Source organism: Hyperolius riggenbachi, chromosome 9 (genome assembly GCF_040937935.1).
Source record: "Hyperolius riggenbachi isolate aHypRig1 chromosome 9, aHypRig1.pri, whole genome shotgun sequence".
Classification (NCBI taxonomy): Eukaryota; Metazoa; Chordata; class Amphibia; order Anura; family Hyperoliidae; genus Hyperolius; species Hyperolius riggenbachi.
This window is the reverse complement of record NC_090654.1, coordinates 212,415,886-212,435,147: the sequence shown is the minus strand read 5'-3', so window position 1 is coordinate 212,435,147 and position 19,262 is coordinate 212,415,886. Positions and strand designations below refer to the sequence as shown.

At 41.9% G+C, this 19,262-nt stretch overlaps 1 protein-coding gene across 11 annotated transcripts in view; it reads right to left on the bottom strand.

Moving 5' to 3' along the window:
* MITF (melanocyte inducing transcription factor) overlaps positions 1-19,262 on the bottom strand; it is a 645,672-nt gene that overhangs the window by 177,282 nt on the left and 449,128 nt on the right. Inside the window, exon 1 of one of the 11 annotated variants that reach the window (XM_068253958.1) lies at positions 452-533. The exons of the other annotated variants lie outside the window; for them this stretch is intronic. Within the exon in view, the coding sequence (XP_068110059.1) occupies positions 452-504 (53 nt within the window). The 5' untranslated portion in view covers positions 505-533. Of the gene's footprint in view, positions 1-451; positions 534-19,262 lie in introns of those variants that run through there. 11 annotated transcript variants of the gene reach the window in all.

The following is a 19,262-nucleotide window of genomic DNA, read 5'->3' as shown; positions in this document are numbered from 1 at the left end:
AATCCACAAATTTAGGCAACACAGATCAGCGATCAAAGTATTTGTGGGTTCAAGGATGTTATCTATTCGTACCTGCAAATAAAACGTTGTAGCAAATAGTGACTAAATACTGCAGATAGCTTTTTATCTAAGTTGCATAGATTGTCAGATGTTTTGCAATCTCTACTTTTAATCCAATTTTCATGCTGAAATGCCATTTTACCGTTTTTTTCAAAATGTTATGACTGCACACACAGATTGTAATGTGTGTAGCTACATTTAGGAACGTCAAAATGGAATGTATTGGTCACAGCTGAAAATAGAAACAAGCATTCCTTTAATCCTAGTGGTCTATTTGCTGCCCCCTACAATGAGCAGGAATAAAAATCAATGACATCTATCTAACAGGGACCCCCCATTGCAGCACAGTATTTATGTTGGCAGCAGGCTATGAAGCGTTGCCAGTACTCACCGATACAAGCAGGGCCGGAACATCTGCACCCCAATAGTCTCCATTCCCCTCATTCAATTGCTTGCTTCCTTTCAAAGGTGACTGTTCTACAAGGCCTTGGAGACCAGTGAAAGTCAAATCAAGTTGTGACTGTGCATATGTCACTGAGGGAGGGTCCTGATTACACCTTGGCAACTCCAATCCAGAGAGAGCTGAGCGTGTGTTCCTGGATGGTGCCCTGCTGTCCGTCTGCTACTACTACAGAATAGACCTGTTTAATCCAGCGCCTACCTGGGGCACTGAACAACCTTGTACACAGAGCACTGCCAAGGGCAGCAGCTGCTGCAGCTCCTGAATGGAAGCTAAGGCAGCTGTGCCGCAAACAGATAGTGAAAGCAAAAGTCTGCACCCGATGCAGAACCTCTTAGAAGATCAGCTGTTACAGCTAAACATTTCCTAGAGATGAGAACCGTCTCTAGCAAATAGAACCACAGGGAACAGGTGAGCTGCTACCTGCAGGCTGTAATAACTATCCATAAAGGGAAATAGTCAGTTTGGATGCTGCAGGATCTCGGAGGACTCGTGTATCAGGGCTGCTCATCCCGACAAGGAGTACCGCTAGCTGAAGGTCACGGGAGGATAGGGTTAACAGAGGTTACTGTGAGGGATCAGTTAATGTTATGCTAGCCACACACATTTTAACTGCAAGAATTTTGATGGCACTTTAAACCCAAATAAAAAGACGACTGAATTGACTGAGATTGTTTTATTTAAAGGACAATTAAATTGTAAAATGTAAAATACATACTTATAAAATGTAGATTTCTCCCAGAGTAAATTACCCTATAAAATATGTTTTCCTTTCTCACTGCCACAGTAGGTAGTGAAAATCTGACAGGTTTTGGACTAATTCATCTTCTCATGGGGGATTCTTAAGTTTTTATTCACCAAAGCACTAAACTGAACAAAAGTGGATTAGTCCAACTGGCAAAATAGCGTGCAAATGATTAGGGAGGCTGGCCAGCATCTTTGTATAGATTCTTGTCAGGGATTACTTTTGAGAAGCTTGAGGCCCCTTATACACTAAGGCACTTTTTATGCATTGCGTAACCCTTTCTGCATGTAGGTCAATGCAACAGCAAATAAAGTGTATGGGGCCTAACACACTAATCGCGGTGCCCCGGAAGTTTCTGACGACCCGACGCAAAGCCAACAGCGTGTTACCATTGGACATCTACGGCGACAGAATGCATGGAAGTCTATGGGAGACGCAGAAATGTTAAGTACGTTTGTGTTGGCAGTGCGGCACACATGTACGGAACAAGGCAAACACGAGGAAAATTTACAACTTTTATTAATAGCTGTCCTTTAAATGCAATTATTTTAACAACGGGGACACCCTGGAAATGTTTATCTAGCTGAATCTAATACGATTTTAAAACATTTAAAAATAGTTTTATTATTTAATTTAAAAAAATTGCATTACAATCTATACATAAGTAACAAGAATTAGTATCATGGCCACATACACATTTTTCATGTCTGCCCCTGAAATGAACTTTTGTGGATGGAAGTTTTGGTATGATCTCTGTCCAGTCATGCTGCTGATTTATACTGCTGTATGGAACTTGTAGAGCAAAATAGTGGAACTTAGTAAAGGCAATTGTAGTAAGAGAACAGATGTGCCAGCAGGATAAAAGGTAATAAAATCTTTAAAAAGTTGCTGGGAGGCAGTGGTGGACTTACCTCCGGAAAGCAGACACGAAAGACTGTCTGAATTTATACAAATAAATGTATTATCGGTACCCCAAAAGATGCAACACGTTTCACAGGCACAGCCCACTTGATCAGGCAATAAAGTAGGGGACAAACAGAATCTCGCCAAATTTACATATAGCACCTCTTTCATTGGTGCATTTGACGAGATTCTGTTTGTCCCCTACATTATTGCCTGATAAAGCGCGCTGTGCCTGTGAAACGCATTGCATCTTTTGGGGTACCGATAATAAATGTGTTTGTATAAATTCAGACAGTCTTTCGGGTCTGCTTTCCGGAGGTAAATCCACCACTACCTCCCAGCAACTTTTTAAAGATTTTATTACCTTTTATCCTGCTGGCGCCTCTGTTCTCTTACTACGATACTGTGCCCACCCTTGGTGGAGGGGTGATCTACCCCCTTCTGTCCGATCTACAGAGAGCGACATCTTATTCCTGAGTGAGGACAGGTCTAATCTCCTCACCTGCATATACAGTGGTTGCCTGAGTGGTAACCCATGTTTGTGAGTATTTACACCTCACACTTTAATCATTCACGTGTTTCAATACATACTACACTATATTGGGCTCTCGGTTTTTTCATTAGTAAAGGCAAGAACTGTCATAAGCCATACATTAATGTGAAGTGTAGGGCTTAATATGCTGCTTTTGCAGCACATTGGACCAGGCACTGAGCGGCACTGCTGCTTGTCTAAGCAGTATAGACTACATTTTACATTTCATTGTCACTTTTTTGTATTGTGGGGCTTTTGTTACTAAATTTGCAGAATGTCAGACAAGGCATGGAGCACCATTGGTGCATGGTTACAAAGTATAGCCACTTTGTAAACTGTGCATCTGTTTACTGCTGTGTACTATAGGGCATGGCCTATAACATTTACTGTACCATTAGAACAGGCAAGCATTTGGACTTTTAGATTTTACAGAGTTTGAGTTAGATTTTTGCTTCCATAACAATTTTATTACAGTTTTAACCCCCCTGGCAGTATAAAAAATTCCGCCAGGAGGCAGCGCAGCAGTTTTTTTTGTTTTTGCTTTTTTTATATCATGTAGCGAGCCCAGGGCTCGCTACATGATAGCTGCTGCTCAGCGGCATCCCCCCGCCCGCTTCGATCGCCTTCGGCGATCTCCGATCAGGAAATCCCGTTCAAAGAAGGGCTTCCCCCGTCGCCATGGCGACGGGGCGGGATGACGTCACCGACGTCATTGGGAGTCCCGAACCACCCCTCAGCGCTGCCTGGCAGCGCTACTTGCAGGCGAAAGTCTTATGCACCTGCGTAGTAAAGCGGACCCGACTGAGAACGGCTATTTCCGCCTATCTCTGGGCGGAGAGACGATTCTGCGCCCGCGCTGGAGCCAGGAAGGTAAATATTGCACAGCCTGAGAAATTGCCAGCTGTGCATTCCGTGGGCTGCAGCGAGACCGCCGTGGGACACAGGAGGACGGGGGATGCCTTGATAGGATCCAGAGGCTTCCCCCTACCGAGGTGAGTAAACCTAGGGGAACTTTTTTTCATTACAGAGTCTCCTTATTCAGTTCAGCTTTTCTCCTTATTTTATTTTCTTGGATATAATATTTCAACTTCTCTTTAAAATAAGTTTTCAGCACTTTGAAATTGAAAAAGTACCAAAAAGCAAGCAAAGAGATACTTATTATTTGAGTATTTTCTTGCCTGCTGGTGGCTTAAACGGCATTTTATTGGCAAAGTAAGAAAATGCCACCTTTGAGAAAACGTTAGCTGAATAGGGGCCACTGTGTAATAATGTTTATTGTGAATGAAAATCTATAAACAAATATACATGCAATTGATAGCACAGTGTAAATGCAATGTGCACAACAAATCCCACTGTACCTATCTATACCAACTAAATACACACCTTATTAAATATTAACAGATTTACACAGAGGCAGTACAGAAAGCGGCAGGCAAGGAGCAAGGTCAATGGAGAATACAGGGACTGGCAATGGGTAAGCAGGATACTGGAGAACAGACCAGGAATATCCAAAGACTCAGGACCCAGCAGCACAAAGTTCTGGCAATGCTGAGTCCTTGAAGCACCCTAGAAAGGTACCAACTGCTGCATGATGCAATCAGACAACCAACTCAACACACCGCCTGCAGGAGGACCAGAGAACCGTAAGGACTGTCTAGAGACAGGATGGGCCACCTGCTGTGGGCAACAGTCCAAGGCAGCTAAAGTAAATACTGCCACTAGTAGGCAGGAAGTTTCAGGACGTGGTTCGGATATGTTCTCATGACCGCACTCCCCGCACTAGGACCACACTTTAGGAGTGCGGCCCAACTGCGCCTGCACAAGTGTGGCCTTGTCTGCGCAATAAGTCAAAGCGACTTGTACACGAGTGTCTCTGTGCTACTGTAAAGGACCGGCCGTACTTGCACAAGCAATTGTTATAATTTTCAAAACTCCTATAGAAAAAGCATTGGAAAGTAAAGTAAAAGTTTCATTGAAACATAAGGTGAGGCCAAAAACGCCTGGAACATCTATTTGTATGTTGGGTGTGCATTAAACCTGCGTGTCTGGATGTACGCCTGGCATACAAGGGCACAAGGCAATGCTTTTCATATTCCATCCATTGTCCTTAAAAGGAACCTTAAAGTAAATCTGTGAGATCCTCAGGTCTATAATTAAGATACGGTACTTACCTTGGTAGAGGAAATCCTCCAGAGTCTTCCCACGTCCTCCTCTCGACTACTGATCCCACAGTGAGACCCATCACGGGGTGGAGGGGGACAGTGGAAGCCTCTCGACTACCGATCCAGCGCTGAGACCCATCATGGGGTGAAGGAGGACAGTGGAAGCCTCTTGACTACCGATCCAGCACTGAGACCCATTGCCGGGTGGAGAGGGACAGTGGAAGCCTCTGGACTACTGATCCAGCACTGAGACCCATCGCCGGGTGGTGAGGGACAGTGGAAGCCTCTGGACTACTGATCCAGTGCCGAGACCCATCGCCGGGTGGAGGGGGACATTGGAAGAGACGCTTTCCTGGCAGAGACCATGGCTTCTGAGTGCAGGGGATAGATAAAAAAGGTCAATAATTTTAGCTCTCAGGGACATGAGCTAAAAGGCATATATTTTAGCTCTCAGTGACATGGAAACACTGTGTCATTGAGCAGAAATAAAATAAAAAATCTACTTTATTAAGCTTTTACACCTGACATACCCAAATTATCGCAAATACTTTCTGTCTTAAGAAAGCAAACATTTGTTAAACCTAACATGAAACTGGGGAATTAAAAAAAAAAAAGTCATTTTGAGGAGTAGAAGGATAGATACAAGTGTTTATCTTACCAGTTTATTGCCTCTTAAAGTCCAATTAAAGTTATGCATTATTATTCTCACTTTTGTGGAGCCAAAACTTGCAAATACCTTCTAAGAATACTTTTATTGAATCAAGTCTTGAAGTATGCTTTTTTTTAACAAAAAGTATCCCATGTCTGCAATATTACAGCAGCAGCATGCGGAAAAACTAGAGAGCGATTTTCTTTCTACAGAATATTCGGCCTTCGGCGAATTGCACAGCTGCTTTACACACCTCTAAAAATAGCCAATAATCTCTGGCTATTGTTAGCTATATCCTCTGCACTTGGACGCTTGCTAGCGCTCTCTATTCAGAGGTATTTTAGGTACTGCTGGCACAGTGCCATCTACCAATTCATGTAAACACCATCTAGAGCCAGAGAATGCTCACGGACTGGGCAGCCTGTATGTGCCAGCGGTATAAAAACTGAAAGCAAGACTTACATAAATCATACAAACTCCGCAGCTAATCCCTTCCCAGCTGCCCTGCTGCCAGGGCCCACAGCATGTAATCCGGCTGGTTTAGAAACCCTAACCTTTTGAAAGTATCAAGCGTCTAATTTTATTTATACTATAGAACAAAATGTTACAGAGTGCTAGATTCTTCAGATCCTGATTAGGACCCTTGGCAGACTCAGCCTATTTTTAACTCTCATTAAAGAAACGGAGCTAACGATAGCAGCACTCTGCCCTCTGTGAACCAAGATAAAAACAGTTTGCCATCGGGGCAAGGATGAATATATTCATTTACTGGTAGTCTGGACTATGTATATACATAAAACTGAACCAGAACAAGGCAAGTGAAGTTGTTGCCTTAAAGAGAAACTTCGACCAAGAATTGAACTTTATCCCAATCAGTAGCTGATACCCCCTTTTTACATGACAAATCTATTGCATTTCACAAACAGACCATCAGGGGGCGTTGTATGGCTGATTTTGTGATGAAACCCCTCCCACAAGAAACTCTGGTACCCCGGTACTCTGGGCAAACTGCCACAATGTAACAATGTTCACAGACAGGAAATGGCTGTTTACAGCTGTCTGTAACAGCCAGAACAGCTAGAAACAGCTACATAACCTGCCCACAGTAACAATGTCACCATGTAATACATGTCAGAATGTGAATCTGGGAGAGGAAAGATTTTACAATGAGCAAACACTGACTAAATCATTTATACATAATTATTGTAAAAATGAAGCACTTTTTTTATTACATTATTTTCACTGGAGTTCCTCTTTAAGCCCTATGATTTTGAAGTACCTCCCTTTTGCCTCTTTTTATTTTTAATGATTTAAACATAGATTTTGACCTGGGTAAGAGTGCTGAGGGGGAGAGGGCACAGAGGGTGAAATGGGAAAAAAGGGCACAGGAGCCCCTACACAAAAAACGCGGCATTCATAGGCGTCTATTATAAATGCAGCGATTTGTGGCAAAAGACGGAAATTTGGATGCACAGCGGCGCCTGCATGTACCTTCTTTGCCGCAAATCCGGCAAGGAAGGTAAATTTCATTGCCCGGAGGTGCCGCTAATTGCACCGATATTCTACTAGTGGCAATCCCCTACGCCCTTTCCCCCAGGTGCCTTTTTTCATGTATGCCACAAAGGGATATGAGTTATTACAGGATAATGTTTGAAATCCAAGAGTCAAGGCTGCCATGCTACAGCGCCAACAGTCGCAGACTCCCCACAGCCTGCACCAGTGCCCCAGGCCACACTGCACACCTTCTGGGGGTAAAACAAGAGGAAAAGGGAAGAAAAACCAGAAAAAGCCAGAATCCTGTGGCCATGGCTGCCAATTAAGGCGCCATCTTCCTGAACATGCGGAAAGTTATTTTTTTTTTCAGACTACGCATGCTTCCTATTTTTTACATTACCTTATGTGGAAAACTAATGTTGTTTTTTTTTGCAGGTGAAAGCGGGTTGTGTCCAAAAATATGTGCATGCAATTGTGAGTCAGATCTGTGGAGTCGGTACAAAAATCATCCGACTCCAACTCTGTCTCCTCAGTTTATGAAACCATCAATTCCAGGTATCCAAAATTGCTTTGAGTGGGTCATCAGACTCTAACTGCTCAGTTTATGAAACCACCGACTCTGACTCCAGGTACCCACAGTTAAACTAATTCCTATAATCCGACTCCACAGCCCTGGTGGGAGCCCTGACAATGACTGCTACTTGTCTGCCCGATACTTATCTTTTAAAGGTTTGTTAACACTAGATGTGTGCTTTGTATTGCAGATTAACCCAATGTAAATGTCTTTTCTGTTATGGACCAGTGTACCACTCATAATTATGATAACTGTGCGCTCTTAGCTCTGTAGTAGTACTATATACAGGGCAAGCCAAGGCTATTCAGTCTACTACACTTCTTCCTTAGCTCTATTCAGTGAAATGTTGTTCACAATAAAGCCCACCTGAAGAGGGAGTGATATGGAGGTTGCCATATTTATTTTCTTTTAACCCTTTAGCAGCCAATTTATTTAGAGGCTTGCAAGCGTACTAGGTGAATTTAATTTAACACAGTTTTATTTCTTTGTTTCATTTTCTTGCTTCTCCTTGGTACTGCTGTAATGTATATTTATGGCCGCTTGTCACTAGGGGCAGTGTGAGACAATAACAGAGGACTTCCGCTTTAAGTTTAAATAATTTTCTGCTAGAGAGAGAAATTAAAGCATTCCAAGAATTTACAGCACAGTGAGTTCTGCTGACTGAGGTCAAAAGCAGAGCATGTATCTCAAACGAGATAACTCTATTGAAGCTGCTAATGGGTTAAACCTTTCACATTGCCTGGCTGTCATCTGCCTCTAATACTTTTTGCCATAGACCCTGGCCTGAACAAGTATGCAGATCAGATGGTTCTGAATAAAGTCTGATTAGATTAGAAGCATGCTTCTTTCAGGTGTGTGATTCAGACACTTCTGTTGCCAGGAAGATCAGCAGGATGCCAGACAACTGGTACTGTTTTAAAAAATGTCAGCCTTCAAACCCCTCTCACTTCAGGTATCATTTAAGGTAATCACAAAAGGCTCAAGAGCACCCCTTGAGGATGGAGGGGCAAAAAGTTTAATCTGCAGCAACAAAAAGGTATCTTCTCTGTGAAGGCTGTAAACTATGCATTATTCTCCCATCAGAACTGATTGTAGTGGATACAGTATACAACATTAACCTTCTTAGTACCAAAGTGATCTGACCCCAAGCACTTTTTTGAACCAGAGCACTTTTTTCAATTCTCTCCCAGGCTCAAAGTTATACCAGAGCGGTACATAGAACTCAGCTGTCTAATGACAACTGAGCTTGTGGTGGTGCATAAGCGTTATTGCAAAGACAGTGGGTGAAGCAGGTGTTCTTAAATCTACCCCTAAATGCGGGGTAGATTTAACTATGTGCGGTACAGAGGTGGTTATTAAAGATGGCCCAAACAGTTCGCCAGCAGACAGTATCCGTCAAACTTCCGCAGTTTGCGTTTTCCACGAACTGTGAACATATGGCGTGTTCTACCCGCCCCCTATACATCATCATGGAACCAAACTTTGACCCCTTACCTCACAGTCAGCAGAGACATGGCAGCCAATCAGCTAGCACCCCCTTCTGGACCCCCCACTCCCTATCAAAAAGCAGATGCAGTGGCCATATTGGATTCACTCTCTGCTGGCTGCTGACTGTTAGTGAGAGCAGGGTCAGACTTTCTGCAGATAGGTAGTGGAAGCATTAGCTAGACCTGTGTTGTTGTTCCTCACTTGCTGAAAGCACCCTAAACAGCCCTTTTGAGGGCTAGCACATCGGTCTCCTGTGGTTTTTTGTGTGTGTGATACTCCACTGACACCCAGAGCTGTGTGCACACACAATACTGCTATTGTTGTTGCCTCATTAAGTTGCACGCACAGTACCACCCCAGTGCATTATTATTTCACTGTATTTTCTGATAGTACTATTGCATTTCTTTGTGTGTGACACTCCACAGCCCACTGACACCCGGAGCTGTGTGCACTACTGCTGTTGCTATATTAACTTGCAGGCACAGTACCACTCCTGTGCATTATTATTTCACTTTATTCTGACAGTACTATTGCATTTATTTGTGTGTGACACTCCACAGCCCAATGACACCCAGAAATGTGATTTCTGCCCTTTAGGGATTTAAACTCGACTTTGCGTCAACTTCGTAATTTTTGGTGGGACTTTTGGCATGGATACCCCTCTGGCATGCCACAATCTAGGTGTTAGACCCCTTGAAATAACGTTTCCATCACTTTTGTGGCCAGAAACAGTCTTTGTAGTTTTTAAAATTCGCCTACCCATTGACGTCTATGGCGGTTCACGAACATTTGGGGAAGTTCGCGTTCACCAACGGAAAATTCTATGTTCACAACATCTCTAGGAGTTAAAGGGGAATTGAATGTTTTCTAAAAAAAAAGAACAAAATATAGAGCACTACCTACAGCTTCAATTTTAAACTGTGGGAAATTGATGCAGGGATATTGTTGCTGTTGCTGTTTAAAGTCATGAAGGATTTTTCCTCACACTTTCTGAGGCTGTTTTTACACTTGTCGGGTGTGATGCGTTGCAGTGCATACACCGCATCACACTGTGGCAACAGGGTTATATGCATAGGCCCACCCCCTGGCTAGTGACGTTCTTCCTGCTAGGCAGGAAGCACATCACTGAGATTCCCGTCGGTCCGCACATGTGTGCCGCGCTCCTGTCGTGCACACTGCCTGGGTCACCCATTGACTTGCAACACTGCATAATCTGTGAGGTAAGCACGGTTCATGCAGTAACAAGCTGCAGACTTTGTGTCAGATTGGATGCTTCCGGTGCATCGCACCGCACTGACTCAGCAAGGCTCCACTGACTTACATTGCACTAGCAGCACCTTGCAGTAAGAAAGAGTAAAGCCTCATACATACATATATGAGGCGCGCACCCCGAACCGCCGCTAGCGCCAGGCGATTGGCACGGCCAATCGTCGGCAACAGCTGTCGCCGCAACTGTTGCTAGTCCGCCGTGTTTATGCGGACTAGCGTCAGCAACTACATACACAATGTATGGAGCTTCCAGCGGGGGTAGGAACCTTCGGCGACAGCTTCCGCCGAATCTGTATCCCTCTGTGCACCGTGTGTACGGCTGTTGCACAGAGGGACCTGGCAAAGAGCTGTCGCTGCTTTTTTTTTTTATGGCTCGAGCCACCGCTGTGGCTCATGTGTATGAGCCATTACGCAACGCATGTTCACACTGCCAGTGTGCAAGGGGCCTGCGGTGGTGGTGGTGGGGGGGGGGGGGAGGCCTTTATCTGTATCTACTGGTGTTTCAAAGCCTGCAGGATTGATTTTTTTTTCTAAACTTTATGTTGAAATCTCTTAGCAACCAAAATTAAATTAAATGAAACGTGCAGCTATGTGTAAGAGTATCCACTGATCTCAGCTCTTTCAGGGCTCGTTCACATGCGTTTTTGTCATTTTTTAGACAATTTTAGAGAATTCATATCTAAGTGGTTGTTCCCGATCCATTCAGAAAAGCGGTGCATGGCCCATTTTTGAGGTGATTTTCCCTCAATGGAAGGTAAAGGAAAAACACAAACACTCACAAAATCAATTTGTGCAGCGATTGCATTCATTTTTTAAGAATAAATACATCGTATTTATTATTTTCCGGATCAAAGAGTTCACTTCCTGACGCAATCGCTCTGCAAAAGTGCTTCGAAAAACGATTTTACAAAAAAAAAAAAAAAACAGCGCACAGGTAATCGCCGGTAATCTGAAAGAAAAATTGCGTCAAAAAACTGCCAATGTGAATGGCCACGCGAGTGGAAAGCACTGTGAACGAGGCCTCATTGTTAACATCCTGTTGGAAAATCCTCATCTGACTGCTATTGTAATTCCCCCTGTTTGACCCCCTCTTTCCCTCTCCATAGTACAGAACAGGTAGCCTAGCAGTGCACCTGTAGGTGATCCTTACTAAAAGGCACAGAAAAAAGATTGTTACGATTGTTTTTGACAGTGAGCATCTAATGAGTATGTTGCCTTAACCTGGCAAAATTCATCTCACTGTATTTACTGAGCCAAACACTGTCCTTTCTGTGCTCACTGCAGCCCACTCATACACATATAGCACAAAAAGGAACTTTGTTTTGTCAAGTACCAATCTTTAAATAAAGCTGTAAAATGCAAAATAATGCTTTATTACCATTTCACAGAATATATAATATGGGCACATATTAGCAAGTTTTTCAGTAAAACATAACAAATACATATATAACTCATTTCTGGGCTGTAGTGTCATTACAGAGTAATCAGTATGCACATTTACAGTTAGATGTGGCAAGTCGTGACTGCAAACAAGAACTTAGTGAAGGAATCATGAGATGTTCTGTTGCTCCATCTAGTGGTGATTTTCATTTAATACATGGGAATGTACAGTTTAATGTTTTGCATATTTACGGTACTTTATTTAATGTTTTTAAAAAACAAAAAACAAAAAAAATACAAAGTTACAAAATATTGCAAATAAATGTTTCAAGTTTTGGCGTTTTACCTGCACATCCATCTCGTACTATTTTTGTGAGCATTTTACTGTTGCTGTAAACAAGTGCAAAGTCTCTAACTTGGTGACTGAGAACTAATCCTATTACGCTCTATGGAGCTATCTTATCCTTATTGTATATTTAACATAATGATGCTTTTCTAGTATTTAGAACACTAGCCATTGATACCAGCAACTCGAATGCTAAAGAAATGAAATTGAACATTTTCTGTACTTTTAAATAATCTTAAAAAATAATGTAAATTAAAAAAAATGACTAAATTAATTAATATACTTTTCAAAATTTAAGTCGAGTAGGTAGTCCCCTACATATGAACGACCCGCCGATAGGAACAAAATGATTCAGTGTTTCCATGGGAACAAGCCAAAAACATTTTCAAATTGGACTTGTAGTTTTTGAGAAAATCGATTTTAAAAAATTCAAAGAAAAAATGGCTTTTAAACTTGAATAAGTAGACACAAAGGGCAGAGGTGACACAGAGGGGAAGACTAGAGGCACAGGGGGGCACAGAGGAGGTACAGGGGACAGACATAGCACATTGTCCCGACTTAAGAACAGATTCAGGTTAAGAACAAACCTACAGTCCCTATCTCGTTCTTTAACCAGGGACTGCCTGTTTAATTTTTATTGCACAGTAGAGTCCCAGTTATCCAGAACTCAACTAACCAGAAGACTTATCCAACCGCCACAAATGTGCAGCAGTACTCACAGTGGTGAAGGCAAACTTCTTAAAGAGAACCTGTACTGAGTAAAAATATTTAAAATAAACACATGAGGTAACTTCAAATGAACATTACATAGTTACCTTGCCATCAGTTCCTCTCAGAAGCTCACCATTTTCTTCTGACAATAATCCCTTCCAGTTCTGACAATATTTTGTCAGATCTAAAATATATCAGTTGCTGTCAGTAAAATATCAGTTGCTGTCAGTTATAGCTGAGGGGAAAACTGATGTGGCAGGTAATGTCCATGTGTCCCTATGGCTCAAGTGGGCGATGTTACAGTTTAACTGTGTGCTGACAAGAAAGCTGTTATGGGTAATGGCCATTTTCAAAATGGAGGACGGAAAATTCCCTTGATCACAGTGGACAAACCGGATGCAGGAAAGGAGAAAGACACTGAGGAGTAGACTACATGGAAGGTAAGTATGACTTGTGTATGCTTATTTTGACTTTTAATTTTCAGTTCAGGTTTTCTTTAAGGCTCTTTACCACTAGCTAACATGTGCACAAACCCAATTTTGTGCTTGTATTACAACACATGGCATGTCTGTGGGAAGATGCTTTTTAGCGCCAATCAGCGGCGCTAGTACTAACTAACTCGATAGGAAGTCGATTGCACTGTGTGGTTAAATATTCCCAGAGGTGTTACATTGCAACGCACACTAACACATAGCTAGATGTGAAAGGTAAAATGAAGGTCTATGAACTTTAATCTTATCTTTGAAATCGCGCACGATACACATTGCGTCAAAGCGGGCATAATTATGCCTGGTGTGCAAGGGCCCTTATGATATAATAAATTGTATGTGCAGTACTCATATTAATAGAACATTAGTAGCAAAGACAATAGTAATTTATATATATATATATATATATATATATACAGGATCTTCTCAAAAAATTAGCATATTGTGATAAAGTTCATTATTTTCTGGAATGTACTGATAAACATTAGACTTTCATATATTTTAGATTCAGTACACACAACTGAAGTAGTTCCAAGCCTTTTATTGCTTTAATATTGATGATTTTGGTAAACAGCTCATGAAAACCCAAATTTCCTATCTCAAAAAATTAGCATATTTCATCCGACCAATAAAAGAAAAGTGTTTTTAAAACAAAAAAAGTCAACCTTCAAATAATTATGTTCAGTTATGCATTCAATACTTGGTCGGGAATTCTTTTGCAGAAATGACTGCTTCAATGCGGCGTGGCATGGAGGCAATCAGCCTGTGGCACTGCTCAGGTGTTATGGAGGCCCAGGATGCTTCGATAGCGGCCTTAACCTCCTTGGCGGTTAATTTTTTTTTGCAAATGGGCAAAAAAAATCGTTTTTTTTTATTTTATTTTTTTTGTTTCATGTAAAGCTACCAGAGTGGTAGCTACATGAAACACCACTAGAGGGCGCATGTGGCCCTCTAGTGCGATCGTCGCCGGCATCAATAGCAAACAGGGGAGCGCGTATATAACGCGTTCCCCTGTTTGGCTTCTCCTGTCGCCATGGCGACGATCGGCATGACGTCATGGACGTCAGCCGACGTCCTGACGTCATGCGCACTCGATCCAGCCTATAGCGCTGCCCGGAACTCATTGGTCCGGGCAGCGCAGGGCTCTGGCGGGGGGGGGCCCTCTTTCGCCGCTGCGTGCGGGCGATCGCCGCAGAGCGGCGGCGATCGAGCTGTGCGCGCGGCTAGCAAAGTGCTGGCTGCGCGCACAGCACTTTGATTGGGGCGAATCACCCAGCAGGCCCTGAGAAATCCTCCTGCGCGGCATAGCCCGAGCTCAGCTCGGGCTTACCGCCAGGGAGGTTAAGCTCATCCAAAGTGTTGGGTCTTGCGTCTCTCAACTTTCTCTTCACACTATCCCACAGATTCTCTATGGGGTTCAGGTCAGGAGAGTTGGCAGGCCAATTGAGCACAGTAATACCATGGTCAGTAAATCATTTACCAGTGGAATTGGCACTGTGAGCCGGTGCCAGGTCATGCTGAAAAATGAAATCTTCATCTCCATAAAGCTTTTCAACAGATGGAAGCATGAACCCACTTTTGAACCAGAAACAGCGGCAGAGGCGCCTGACCTGGGCTACAGAGAAGCAGCACTAGACTGTTGCTCAGTGGTCCAAAGTACTTTTTTTCGGATGAAAGCAACTTTTACACGTCATTCAGAAATCAAGGTGCCAGAGTCTGGAGGAAGACTGGGGAGAGGGAAATGCCAAAATGCCTGAAGTCCAGTGTCAAGTACCCAGAGTCAGTGATGGTCTGGGGTGCCATGGCAGCTGCTGGTGTTGGTCCACTGTGTTTTATCAAGGGCAGGGTCAATGTAGCTAGCTATCAGGAGATTTTGGAGCACTTCATGTTTCCATCTGCTGAAAAGCTTTATGGAGATGGAAGATTTCATTTTTCAGCATGACCTGGCACCTGCTCGCAGTGCTAAAATCATTGGTAAATGGTTTACTGACCATGGTATTACTGATTGCCTCAATGCCACGCCGCATTGAAGCAGTCATTTCTGCAAAAGGATTCCCGACCAAGTATTGAGTGCATAACTGAACATAATTATTTGAAGGTTGACTTTTTTTGTTTTAAAAACACTTTTCTTTTATTGGTCGGATGAAATATGCTAATTGTTTGAGATAGGAATTTTGGGTTTTCATGAGCTGTATGCCAAAATCATCAATATTAAAAAAATAAAAGGCTTGAACTACTTCAGTTGTGTGTGATGAATCTGAAATATATATTTATATATATATAATTTTATTTTCAGATATATAGCTTTTTTTGTAACATTGCATGATTCTGTCATATTTGCAATTGCGAGCCACACTCTGTATTTTAAACTATAAAACTAGCAGCGCTAATGATCCTTTAAACTTCCCTGTAGTAAATCTGTCTCTGTTTCTTTGATGTATAAGTGCTCCAGAAAACAGCACTGTAGCCAACCAAAGTTTGGTCTGTGAGCTCAGAGAATATTTTTTGCATGAATAACTGAAGTTTCTTAAGTCTTCCTGTACTAGAAACAATATTAGAATCGTTTCTTTGCTGCTAATGTTCTATTTCTTTGCTGTACTATATATACAATTCATTATAAGTTTATTTTTGCTTCAGTGTCACTTTAAAGACTGGATTCCATGGCTCTTCCAAGGTTAATTTACTTTCAGTTACTGTATTTTAATGTATATATTGTATATAATGTATGTATGCATATAGAGTGGGTTATATTACTGTATTAGCTGGGCCTATTTTTAACATTGAGTCTTAAAGAGGAACTGAATTGAAAATAATGTAATGAAAAAGTGCTTAATTTTTACAATAATAATTTATAAATGAACATTTATAAATAATTGGTGTTTTCCCATTGTAAAATCTTTCCTCTCCCTGATTTACATTTTGACATTTATCGCATCACGTTATTTTTACTGCTGGCAGGTGATGTTTGAGGAAAGAAATAATGTATTTTTGGCGGTTGAAAACAACTGTTATTTCCCACAATACAACAAGGCTCCCACAGCCATTGTGGAAGGGGTTTCACCACAATATCAGCCATACAGAGCCCCCTGAGGATCCGTTTGTGAAAAGGAAAAGATTTCGCATGGGAAAGGGGGTATCAGCTACTGATTGGGATGAAGTTCAATCCTTGGTTGGGTTTCTGTTTAAGCAACTAGAAAGCACACTTATTCAGAATCAGTTGATCCCTGTCTGTGCCGGATAACCAAGACTCTACTGTATATATAGTTACAGAGTTTTCTAGGTTGAAAACAAGACATGCGTCATCAAGTTCAACCTTTTTTAACCTCACTTTTTCCACACAGTCCCCTACTCACAAACAACTCGGGTTACAATTTTTCATATATACATACAAAAAGGTCTCCATTTACAAAATATACAGTACTGTTTTTGCTCTGATGTATTTCTGTTGTTCTGTTACAATCCTGTATAAACTGTTGTAAGTAGTTTAAAACAAAATGAAAAGCACTTTGAAAACAACCAAACATTGTTTATATTAAATGTCCAAATCCAGAGTTGTGTGAAAATAAATCATTTATACACATTTCACCATGTATACCACTGAACTCAACTTACAAGCAAATTTCAAGGACAACTGAAGTGAGAAGAATATGGAGGCTGCCCTATTTATTTCTTTTAAACAATACGAGTTACCTGGCAGACCTCCTGGTCTATGTGGCTGCAGTAGTGTATGAATAACAGCAGAAACAAGTATGCAAATAATCTTGTCCGATCTGACAATAATGTCAGAAACAACTGATCTGCTGCATGCTTGTTCAGGGTCTATAGCTAAAAGAATTAGAGGCAGAGGATCAGCAGGATAGCCAGGCAACTGGTAATGCTTGTAAGAAAAATAAATATGGCAGCCTCCAAGTACTGTATAGAATTTTCCATAACACATCACATCTTAAGCACCCTTACTGTGAAGAACCCATTTCTAAACGGGTGGTAACATCGCCTTACCTCCAGACATAATTTGTATCCCCCGTCCTTCAAACAGCCTTAAGGATTAAAAGTTTGTATATTCCCCTGGATGTATTCACCCGTGTTAATTAAAGCGGACCCGACCCAAACATTTTTTTAATTAAAAATATTTAGTTGCACCACTCTGACACATACAAAGATAAATAAACACTCCTTCAAACCTATCATCATTTCAGTGCATGCTTTTCACCCTTCTCTTTTTATAGCTAGGGTTATACTGGGGGCAGCCATTAGCAATTCCTCCATTGCCAGACACCATCTACTCCACCAGTTTGCCGGAAAAATTCCAGCAATTTTAAAGGAAGGGAGGGGTTCCTCCAATAAATGTAAAATATGTTATATTTGTCATCATGCAGCTGAAAAAAGACTGCTATTTATTAATATCATTTAGAAAATAGATTTTATTTCTGAAATCTTGTATTTTTAATTTGGGTCCACTTTAAGTCGTGTGTTTTCCAAGCCCAGTTTATGTGACCTTTCTTGGTGGCACTATCCATGCATTGATCAATTTAGTTGACCGTTTCTGTGTCTGTTGTAAAATGCCAATGTCCTTTCTATAGTGTGGTGCTTAAAACTGTATCCCATAAGCTACATGTGGCCTCACATTGATTTATACAGAGGAAATAGTAAACTAGCATGCCACACTTTTATTTCCTGCTTTATGAATCCCAGAATTTTATTTACTTTAGCTGCTGCTGCTTGGCATTGAATGCAGCTGTTTAAAGAGCACCTGAAGCGAGCTCAACAATCTATCTGAAGTGTTACATATTTAATATTAACAAAATTTCAGCAATTAAAAATTCATGTAACTTGCCTGCTTATCCATAATCTAGTGTAGTGTCAAGAGCCCCGCCAACTTGTCGGCAAAACCACCGTGGCAGTTTTGACTGAAGCCTCAGTGAATCAGCCCGCAGGTTTGTGGCCACGCCCAGCTCCATTGCTGCATCCCGCCTCCAGCTCACCCCCTAAATATGCATGTTTTGTCTGAAAAGCCCCCAGCTCACCCCCTAAATATGCATGTGTTGTCTGAAAAACTGCATATGAAAATATGTGCGCCGTTTCCACACATAGAAGTGTGAACATAGCCTAACAAATTTTACATTTTACTGTATATGCATTTATTTGAACATTATTTCAGATAAATTATGCATGAAAAAAAATTGTTTCACTCTTTGCAAAATACGCCCACCAGTTCATACCTCCTCAGCAATGTGAGATAGAACAAGCAAAGAAAGCATGCATCTGGAATAAAAAGAATGGGGTCTACCTCCTGGAACCCAACTGGCTCAGCTTTCTGCCCCTTGCTGCATTTTATCAGCTGTAAAAACTGTTTGGTTCACCTTTCAAGTTGTAAAGAGATGAGATGGTATGATTCAAAGATATTCAAAGCAGAGGAATGGTATGGCAGTTGGCTGATTAGAATTTTTAAAGGAACCCAGTAGTGGGAAAAATGTAAGGAGACTAAACCTAGCCCCACGTAGAGCACTGTCTATACTGACATGTCAGTGCTAGCTGGTTCCTGATCTGCCGTAGCATTGTGCAGTACACGCCCACGTCAGCCTCCATGCAAATCCCCAAGAACAATCATATGAAGCTTGACCTGGAGGAAAGGGTTAGCTCTCCCCACAGTGACATCACTCTACACCCACCCACCCCTCCCACCAACCTGTCCATTTGGTATCGCAACAGCAGCAAATTTGAGGTTAGAGCAGGAACCACGCATGCCAGGGAATACAGTTTTCTGAAACCAGCAAGACAGGCCGTGTATATTGTGCAGATACTGTCAATGTACATGCGCAATAGATGGCCAGATTGTGTTCACCATTGACATTGTACATTGCTATAGCAATGCTGACATCTTGCACAAACCAGACAATGCCTGTATCATTTGGCATATGGGACTGCAAAAACAGTTAAAACAGCATTTTTTGTAAAAAAGCGAGTAAGGAGGCTGGCTGGTATCATACTATTTTGGCAGGTA